General features: G+C 36.7%; 2 protein-coding genes across 3 annotated transcripts; both read right to left on the reverse strand.

The window, feature by feature from the left end:
- Window positions 1-1,627: 1,627 nt before the first annotated feature.
- LOC125596541 (WEB family protein At2g17940-like) lies at window positions 1,628-2,923 on the reverse strand. Of its 2 annotated transcripts, none has more exons than XM_048771613.1 (2): window positions 2,342-2,923; window positions 1,628-2,235 (listed from the first exon to the last, which is right to left on the reverse strand). In XM_048771613.1, exons 1-2 carry the CDS (start codon window positions 2,531-2,533, stop codon window positions 1,756-1,758), a joined length of 672 nt encoding a protein of 223 aa, XP_048627570.1. In that variant the 5' UTR covers window positions 2,534-2,923; the 3' UTR covers window positions 1,628-1,755. The 2 variants fall into 2 exon arrangements, with proteins under 2 accessions (XP_048627570.1, XP_048627571.1); XM_048771614.1 differs by having other exon boundaries at window positions 2,351-2,914.
- Window positions 2,924-7,275: 4,352 nt separating this feature from the next.
- LOC125596540 lies at window positions 7,276-9,543 on the reverse strand. The gene is made up of 5 exons (XM_048771611.1): window positions 8,902-9,543; window positions 8,547-8,814; window positions 8,153-8,387; window positions 7,460-7,499; window positions 7,276-7,386 (listed from the first exon to the last, which is right to left on the reverse strand). Exons 1-5 carry the CDS (start codon window positions 9,541-9,543, stop codon window positions 7,276-7,278), a joined length of 1,296 nt encoding a protein of 431 aa, XP_048627568.1.
- Window positions 9,544-10,204: the final 661 nt, after the last annotated feature.

Consider the following 10,204-nt stretch of genomic DNA (forward strand, 5'->3'; position numbering starts at 1 on the left):
TTATTTCCAGTCAATAATTCAAACTCATTTATCATATAATAATTTTTTTAAAAGAATAAAATCTATATCAAAATTCATGATTTTTATGATCTATAAATAGAGACTTTTTTTGTCATCAACTTATAAATAAAGACTATTCTCATTTCATTTGAATATAAAAATGTTTTTTTTTCATTACAATCAACTATTTCAATATTTTTAAAAAAAAAATTCTTAAATGGATCCCTATAATAATTCTTTTAACATCCAAAATTCTTCTAATTTTCTGTTTAACCACCAAAATTTTCTAATTTTCTATTTAACTAGTTTTTAAGTTAATTACAATCAAATTATTAATATGTAGTTATTATATTGTAAAAGATAAATATATGAATTAAAAATAGTGGGTAAGGTGTTGAATTTTTTAAAACAAATCATTGTAGAGGTTAAAAATGAAGTAAGTGTTGTATAAACTAGATGGAAGAGAGAGAATGTGACCTTGATTGTTAAAAAAAAAGGAAGCTGTTGAAAATGAAATAGGTGTTGAAACCATTGTACATGGTTTTAGATGGACTCCGCTTCTGTTAAACGATTAAGGACTTTAAAAAAAAAATTATTAACCTAGAAATATCGCAAACCTATGAAAGGCCTCGACTAATCCATAAGGAAATTTATTGTTTACGGTTGGCCACATATATTTAGTTTCGTGGGATTGTTTCGAATCCATATTGTTTAGCTTTCCAAAGTCCGCCTATCAACAAACCATCTATATGTGATTTAAAAAAAATTGTGGTCCAAAACACACAATTTTCATAAAGAATTTTTTTCACCGTTTTATAATAATTTTGCGTATTTACGATTAAAATTTAGGTATTTTTTTTGTTGTTTTATTGAGGATTGGATTCAAACGGGGCAGAATCTGGCATTTTAAAACAGAAAACATTTTGTTTTCTTCTTTGTTTTGAATTTCTTTTACCAAAACGCTATTATTAAATAATAAAAATTAATCCACCTAGATCAAATATACAAAAAAAAAAATTGGTATGAGTGGTCTATTAAACTCAAACTCGAGGAAAATCCAAAGTAGGATATGCCCAAGAAGGTTAATCGACAAATCGAAAGAAGAGGGAACTAAACACCAATTTGAGGAGAGTGGAGCAATTTGAGATGATAGCCAAAACTGCGATATTTGAGAAGCTCGACCTAAACTTTTTCACCAAGAACTTGCAATTCTATTCCAGCTGGTGGAGTCAATTAGGAGAAACGTGATTTAAATGTTGGCAATGCAGACAATTTCCACATTGAAAAAAAAAACTTAATTCATACACTAAGAACAATAATCTTGAATCACAGATCCCAACTCAAAATATGATCCACTGTAATCAAAAATTGTTTCTTGCCCTTTTGAACTAAAATGTCCTAACTAATTATTGTTATTCTGGAGCGTCTATGCCTAGCGCGAAAATCTCAGTCAAATTCAAATAACCAAGACAGGAACATATTCATATATGACATGGGCCATCTACCTAGTCTACATAATATACACATTCTAATGTTGACGAGAAAAATGTGTATAAACGTTCAATCTAATCAAATAAGTAGTAAAGAATCAATGATAGATCGGCACAAGATGAAGTAATACTTATACCATAAAAGTTTTATTCATTTAAGTTTCAAAAAAAAAAAAAAAAAAAAATCTTAAAGCGAGATTGATACACATCAGTTCATCATCAAATTTAACTATATCATATAACAGTATGCATTATTGGAGACTGATCAGTCTCTTCCACCGGTTGCTCTAAACCATCCCTTGAACATAGCGAACCCCCTCTTTGGTTTCATCTTCTTCACCGAAGAAACCCTTTCCAAAACCTTCTCTTTCTCCTTCATCTCCTCCTCAACGCTTGACATCACACGTGTAAGCAGAGGAGAGCTCGCGAACGTGACCAGTCTCCTCTTTTCAAACTCCTCCATCGTTACAATCTCTTCTTCAACATCTTTGGACGTCCTCGTTTGATGATGTTCCACGAACTTGAGTTCCTCGATCTCTGGATTCTCTAGGAGACTTGACCTTATCATGTTGAGTCGTTGAATTTCTTTCCTCTCATGTTCGAGTTCTTGTGTTAGGGTTTGAATCCGGTTGGAGAGGATGGTGTTTTGTTGTAGGATTCTTGTAAGAGTATGTTTCGTCTGCTCGAGCTCGAGTTTTAGCGACCGTAATCTTGGTTGAGGACAAGGCGTTGACTTTGTTCGAATCTGTAACGATTAAAATATATGTTGTAATGTAAAAAGTGAAAATATATTCCGAAAATAGAAATTTCTTAAAGCAGTAATCTTCGTGATTATATGAACATGAACATACATGAGTTACCTCTCTAAACCTAGTTGCATAGACCTCTCCGGCTAAAACTTTCTCTCCGAACAAAGCCACAGCTTCTTTCACGGATCCAAACGGTGGTCTCGTGTCTATCTCCGCACGACCACCTAAGACGGTTCTACAACCATTTTCTCTCTCCATAATTACACGAGAATGACACACAATTAGTGAAAACATTGCTTTTAATTTTGGGTTTATATAGTAATGTAGATAGGGTGTTAGATTCTTGGCGTTCACTACACTTGAATTTAGGTTAATGGGAATTGAAATGATGTGATTTTTATTTGGTTAGGTCTAATAGTCGTTAGCTAAATGTGACGGTCTTGATAACAACACCTCTCCTCTCATTCCTAACCAATAATTAAAAATGTATTGGACTTTTTGCCCAAAATAAAAAAAGGTATTGGGGTTTAAAATTAAATTGGGTTTAGTTTTAGGCCCATTGAATCAAAATGGTAAATATTAAATTGGTCGGAACAAACACGTCGGCGATTTCATGAAATGTGTCGGATTGTTCGTACTCACTTTTCAAAGGAGACACACTGAACATGAGAAATTGAAGAATCATCATCTTTCAATTATATTTATTAATTTTATTAATTTTTTTTTTTATTTTTTTGATAACTCTTGTATCTGGTCAGCCACATTCCCAACTATCCCCCCGAAAGGGGTCCAGCGCCCCAACGGAAGGGATGTTAAATCCGTTGTGGCCAAGGCTCGAACCCGGGTGGCGGGCAGTACAGCTGTACCTCCTTTACCACCAAGCTACGAGCGCTTGGTTATTTTATTAATATCAATAAACTAACAATGTATATTATATGTCATTTTAATTTTAATAAATTTAAAAACTCAAAAACTAGATTCATCGCATATTTGCCCTCATTAAAGGATCAATAGATAACTTTTAAAATACTTAATTATTTATAAATTTGATTTTTAGTTAAAATTATTTTAGTTTTGTATTTGGTAAGAAAACATTTACAATTAATTTTGATGAAATAAAATAAATATGAAATTTATTAAATTATTAAGTTGATATGAAAAGATTATATTTACAATTATGATATTTTTAAATTTCATTATTTTTATATACACTTTACGGCATGTAGCTAAAAAATTATTATTCTATTTTAAAAATTTTGCTAACTTGTTTTGTCAATTATCAACGTCCTAGGAATAGGTTTAGGCAGTGTTTTGTCGTTTTAGATTTTTCTTGTTCTCTGTTTTTAAGATGTACTTTTTTCTTCTATTGATTAGTTATGTATTATATATATACCGGTCGGCAACCACTGTCAGAGAAGGATTTCATAGCCACTATCGGTCGGGCTTTACTTCTTTTCTATGCATTTTTCTAATGCATGTCTTTTGACTCTCATTTCTCACCTTTCAGTTAAACTTTTAGATATTGAACTTCATATTTCTTTGTTGGTGGTTAGGATTTGTCAGTGGAGGTTTGTTTCGGCAGCGCGACGATCTTGAATTACCTTCCTCTGGTGTGGTTTCCTATCCTAGAGTGTCATTCGGTTTTGTTTGGGTCCTTGCATCTTCGCTTTGTTAACCCTTCAATTTCGTCGTTGACTTCTCCTCTCAGATCTAGTCGGTTGTCTGTTGTCTGTTGTTAATTTTTGTGTGAGCCCTACATGGTTAGATGGTGTGATGTTCCTTGCCTACGCTTACAACGAGATAGTTCTTGATTTGTTCCTCTATCGGCTTTTGTGAAAAATTTATCCGATTCGTTTTCAAGGAATAGGAACCTTGACTCTTAGGGCATCTCCAACCCAACACCATTTTTTCCTCTAAAATGGAGTAAAAGTAAGTATGAAGTTAAAAAATACTCCAACTCTATTCCATTTCTCACTTTATAATGAGATTTACTCCATAAATGGAGTAATCTATTTTTTTTGTGTTCATTACTCCATTATGGAGTGGGAAATGAAGTAGGGTTGAAGCATTTTTATTTTATACTTACTTTTACTCTATTTTGGAGAAAAATAAAGTTTTACATGAGATGCTCTTATGCATCTTGCCGTTGGAGATTGATAGATAAAAGTTATGTCCTTCTTCTCTCTAGGCTTTTGTGCATGTGGCTCGTTGATATGTTTTCCCGAGCAATATATGGAGGTGCGTTTTGTAAATTTATGAGAATTTATGAGAATTTATGAGAATTATTTGAGAGATTTTGGCGAAGAACTAAGAGAGATATGTGAGGGAATCCAAGAGAGAGAGACAAAAATATTTGAGGAACATTTTTCCTCAGATTGATTTAGTGTATACAATAGTTACCTAAATAGATCTAGCAAGGAGAATAAGACAATGAGAATGAATAAACAAATGGAGATGAATAGACTAATGAAGACCAGATCTGGGGAAGTCACTTTCGGATAGTGACAACTCTCTTCTCTCTTCCTTCCTTAGCATATCATGTGACTTTGGCTTGTTTCCACACTCCAACAGCTCTATCCAGTTGCCTCCACTTGTTTAAATTCGTCCAAGATTTCAGGCAAGATATTTAAATCAGTCTCACACCTTTCATTGCTTCATTTTTCCTGTCCATGATCTCCTGTCCATGATTTCTTGTCCATGATTTCATGTCCATGATCTCCTGTCCATGATCAATCAGGTTCTTCATGTCTTTACTCTTGCTCTTTATTCTCTTCATGTCAACACTCCCCCTCAAGCTTGACCATAGGGACTTGGTCAAGCTTGGAAACTATGAAGCATTCCCTCATTAAAACCTTTACTTGGAAAAACCACTTGAGATAAAAACGAAGCAAAGGAAAAAGAGTAGAACACTTCATGGCAAGAGGATCAGTGACAAGAGAGGTCTATGAGTCCAAGCTTAGGATGAATGAACTCACAAACCTTGCTGCTAACTGCCTTGGTGAATATGTCAGCTAGTTGATCTTCACTTCTTGTGTAGCATGGAAGAATCACTTGTTGTTCCACTGCCTGTCTCACCTTGTGGCAGTTCACTTCTATGTGTTTTGTCCTCTCATGAAAGACTGAGTTGGATGCAATGTGTATTGCTGCCTGGTTGTCACAATGCATAGTCATTGGTGTGTTGATCTCAATACTCAAGTCCCTTAGCAGTCCCTTGATCCATATAAGCTCACTTGTTGATATGTACTCTGCTTCAGCACTTGAGCAAGACACCACCTTCTGCTTCCTGCTCTTCCATGTGACCAGGTTTCCTCCAATGAAGGTGCAGTAGCCTGTAGTTGATCTCCTATCAACTCTGTCTCCAGCCCAATCAGCATCACAATATCCAACAACTTCAGTACTCTTGTTACATGCCATCCATACTCCTTGGCCAGGCGCCTCTCTTAGGTACCTTAAGATCCTCTCCACCATATTCCAATGATGCACCTTAGGAGCTCCCATGTGTTGACTCACTTGATTCACAGCAAAGCACACATCTGGTCTGGTGATGGTTAGATAGATGAGCTTGCCCACCATTCTTCTATACTTCTTGATATCTCCAAATGGTGTAGACTCATACTCCCCCTCTCTCAGCACCTTGTATCCTTCTTCTAATGGAGTCTTGGCCTTTTTACTCCCAAGGTTTCCTGCCTCATTTAAAATATCAAGTGTGTACTTCCTTTGAGATAAGAATAACCCCTCTTTAGAGCGGCATATCTCAATCCCAAGGAAGTACTTCAACTCTCCCAAATCTTTGATATCAAAGGCATTTTTAAGAAAGGTTTTAGTTGAGAGAATACCTTCCTTGTTGCTACCAGTGATGATAATGTCATCCACATAGACTAAGATGACCACAATACCTTGCTTACTAGTTAATGTGAAGAGGGTGTGATCAGCTTCTGACTTTACAAAGCCTCTTCCATTGAGGGTGGTGCTCAACTTATGGTACCAAGCCCTTGGAGATTGCTTCAAGCCATAAATTGCCTTCTTTAATCTGAGAACATTTCCTGGCTTCACCATGTTCTCAAGACCATGAGGTGGTCTCATGTAGACTTCATCCTCCAATTCTCCTTGAAGAAAGGCATTCTCCACATCCATCTGCCATAAATCCCACTCAAGGTTGACAGCAAGAGACGAGAATCCTTATAGTGTGAAGCTTGGCCACTGGTGCAAAAGTGTCTAGATAATCTTCACCATATACTTGAGTATATCCCCTTGCAACCAGTCTTGTCTTCTTTCTTTTGGTTTTCCATTGGCTCCATACTTGATAGTGTAGAGAAGCCGGCTTGTCACTGCCTTCTTTCCTTTTGGAAGTTCAGTCTCAAACCATGTATCATTCTTGATCATGGCTCCCATCTCATCTCCAACAGATTCTCTCCACTCCTTGTGTTGCATAGCTTCTTCATATGTTCTTGGAATGTATTCCTGATCCAATTCACTGATGAAGACTTGATGCTCTTCTGGATATTTAGCAAGGGAGCATACGAAGACTTGATGCTCTTCTGGATATTAGCAAGGGAGCATACTGCACTTATTGGGTGAGCTACAACTTCAGCATTGAAGTAAACTCTTGTGTTGATCCAGTGTGAAGGTTTCCTGATCCTTGTACTCCTTCTCAAAGGTTGTATCTGCTCAGGTTCTGCTTCATTTCCTTCACTTGGCGCCTCTACTTGAGTCTCAACATCTGATTCTGATGGCATCTCATCTTGATCATGAGCTACTGAGTTCTCTTCAGGTTGAGCTTGTGTAGACTGCTCAACATTTCTACTGCCCCCTCATGATCAAGATGGTGTTCTAAACACTATCAGTTGCAGTAGATGGTACATTTTCAGGGAGATGTTCCACCCTTGGTAGAGAAGGCATATTGATTCCCAGGCTCTCCATTACTCTCCTAAGGTTGTTTGCTCTATCTGAAGCTGATTGAGAAAGATCTTTGAGCTCATCCCAACTCTTTCCATCATAATAGCCTCTGGATTCTACAAACTTCACATCCCTTGATATCAAGACTCTCCTAGTCTCTGGAACAAAGCATTTGTAGCCCTTTTGGTGAGGAGAATAGCCAATAAACACTGCCCTGGTGCTTCTATGCGCCAGCTTATCTCTTTGTTCTCCTGGAATCAAGACAAAACACAAGCACCCAAACACACGTATATGCTCTATGGATGGTTTAATTTTGTTCAGTACCTGATATGGAGATTGATCTTGAAGGATCCTGGTAGGTATCCTATTGATCAAGTAGCAGGCAGTAAGGACAACATCTCCCCAATAGCTTTTGGGCATGCTTGTATGGAACATCATGCTCCTTGCAACCTCCATGAGATGTCTATTTTTCTCTCAGCTACTTCATTTTGTTGTGGGGTGTATGGACAGCTAGTTTGATGAATCATCTCATATTTGGCCAAATGTTGTTTAAAAGCATTGCTTGTGTATTCTCCTCCAATATATGATCTCAAATTTTTTATCTTGGCATTGAAATGGTTAGATACATAATTTTGAAAATTTATGAAAGCTTCTAAGACCCTATCTTTAGATTGCATTAGTGTGATCCAAGTATATTTTGATTTTTCATCTATAAAAGTCACAAAATACTTATGATGCTCTCTAGATAAACATGAGGCAGTCCATACATCAGAGTGAATCAGGTTAAAGCAATTTTCATAAATAGTACTTGATCTAGAGAAAACAGATTTACAATGTTTTCCTAAGATACAAGCCTCACAATCACTCTTAAAGGAAATACTAGGCAACATGATGTTTAAAGCTCTACAATGGGGATGTCCTAATCTAGCATGCCACAATACATATTTAGGGAAATAAGAAATGGAATTTAAAGCATGGGATAAATCGGCAGCAAGCTTAGTATTTTCAAGCAAGTACAAGTCTCCCTTGGTGACACCGTTGCCAAGCAACCTACTAGTTTCAATATCCTGAAAGTAGACATCATTAGAAGTGAAAGTAACACTGCAATTCAAGTCATTAGTAGCTCTTTTAACTGATAACAAGTTTGAGGTGAAGCTAGGCATATAGAAAGCTTTAGAATCTTTGTTAAACAACCTAAGATCACCTACTCCTTTAATTGGTACTCTTTCACCATTAGCTATTGTAACATCTCCTAAGGCAGAGATAATGTTTTTAATCAATTTTAAATCACTTATCATGTGGTGACTAGCTCTTGAATCTATAACTAAAGGTTTTGCCAAATTACATTTAGTTATCCCATTCAAGGAAGTTCCACAAGCAATAGCATGTAAAGAGGTACCAAGTAAGTTACCAGAGTTACCCTTAAGGAGTTTGATGAGAGCCTCAATATCAGATCTCCTGATGGTCTCATCTTGAGTGTTCCTTAAGGCTGAGCCACTCCTGAAAGCTCCCCCTTTGTTCTCATAAGCTTCATTGGTCTGGCGCATGCTGCCTTGTATAGATGGCTCATCAATATCACCAGAGAAGTTTGTTTTGGCATCATTGTAACCTGTCCTGAACTTCTGTGGCTTGAGATGGGGGTGGTGTATGCAGCACTTGTCCTTTCCATGGTTTTTCTTCTTGCAATGATCACAAATCCACACCTTCTTGTCTTCAGCTTTTTAAGAGCTTTTGTTTGCTGCTCCATCAGCTTGGTTTGCAAGCACCAGATCTTTCTTTCCTCCTCCAAAGAGACCAACTGAGCCTTGCTCCTTGTGAATCTCAGAGCATACCTCATCTTGAGAAGGTAGCTCATTATTACTTAGGATGTGCTTGATGAGGTCACCATAGCTTGGATGTAGGGTAAGCAGCAAAGCAAATACCTTGTCTTTCTCTCTCCTTTGATTAAGCACATCAGGATCAATAGTTGTTGGCCTGAGTATCTCAAGTTCAGCCCACAAGGATCTGAACTTCTCAAAATGTTTATCAAAATTATTGTCCTCTTGACTAAGAGTATTGATAACTCTCTTGACTTCAAAGACTCTACTGATGTTGGAATTGTTTCCATACACCTTCTGAAGTGTATCCCATAGCTCCTTGGAAGTTTCACAATAGGGGTAACCTTCCTGAAGTGAGGGGTCAAGACTGTGCTGAAGAATGGACAACACCAACTGGTCCTCTTGACATTTCTTCTTGGCGCCAACATCAGCAAGAACAACCTCTTTGCCATCCTCTCCTAGGATAATCTTCTTTTGTGGTCTGCCTTCTTCAACAATCTCCCAAAGCCTTCTGCCTCCAAGAGCTGTCTTAGCAAGCCTTGTCCAATGTAGATAGTTAGCTCCTTTAATAGTAACTGGAATCACCACCATTCTTGAGTTTTCTCCTAAATCCATCAAGAATCACAAGAACATAACTGGAAAAATTCAAGAACACTTCAAGAATAGAGGAGAGAGACTGGTGTGAATGATAAGAGATTTTAAAGAGAAAAGAGAAATAAAATCAGAGTAATTTGCGGAAGTGATTTAGGTTTCAAGAGCTTGTAGCTCTGATACCATGTAAATTTATGAGAATTAATGAGAATTTATGAGAATTATTTGAGAGATTTTGGTGAAGAACTAAGAGAGATATGTGAGGGAATCCAAGAGAGAGAGACAATAATATTTGAGGAACATTTTTCCCTAGATTGATTTAGTGTATACAATAGTTACATAAATAGATCTAGCAAGGAGAATAAGATAATGAGAATGAATAAACAAATGGAGATGAATAAACTAATGAAGACCAGATATAGGGAAGTCACTTTCGGATAGTGACAACTCTCTTCTCTTTTCTTTCCCTAGCATATCATGTGACTTTGGCTTGTTTCCACACTCCAACAACTCTATCCAGTTGCCTCCACTTGTTTAAATTCGTCCAAGACTTCAGGCAAGATATTTAAATCAGTCTCACACCTTTCCTTGCTTCAGTTTTCCTGTCCATGATTTCCTGTCCATGATCAATTAGGTTCTTCGTGTCTTTACTCTTGCTCTT

Source organism: Brassica napus, unplaced genomic scaffold (assembly GCF_020379485.1).
Source record: "Brassica napus cultivar Da-Ae unplaced genomic scaffold, Da-Ae ScsIHWf_1229;HRSCAF=1756, whole genome shotgun sequence".
Lineage (NCBI taxonomy): Eukaryota > Viridiplantae > Streptophyta > Magnoliopsida > Brassicales > Brassicaceae > Brassica > Brassica napus.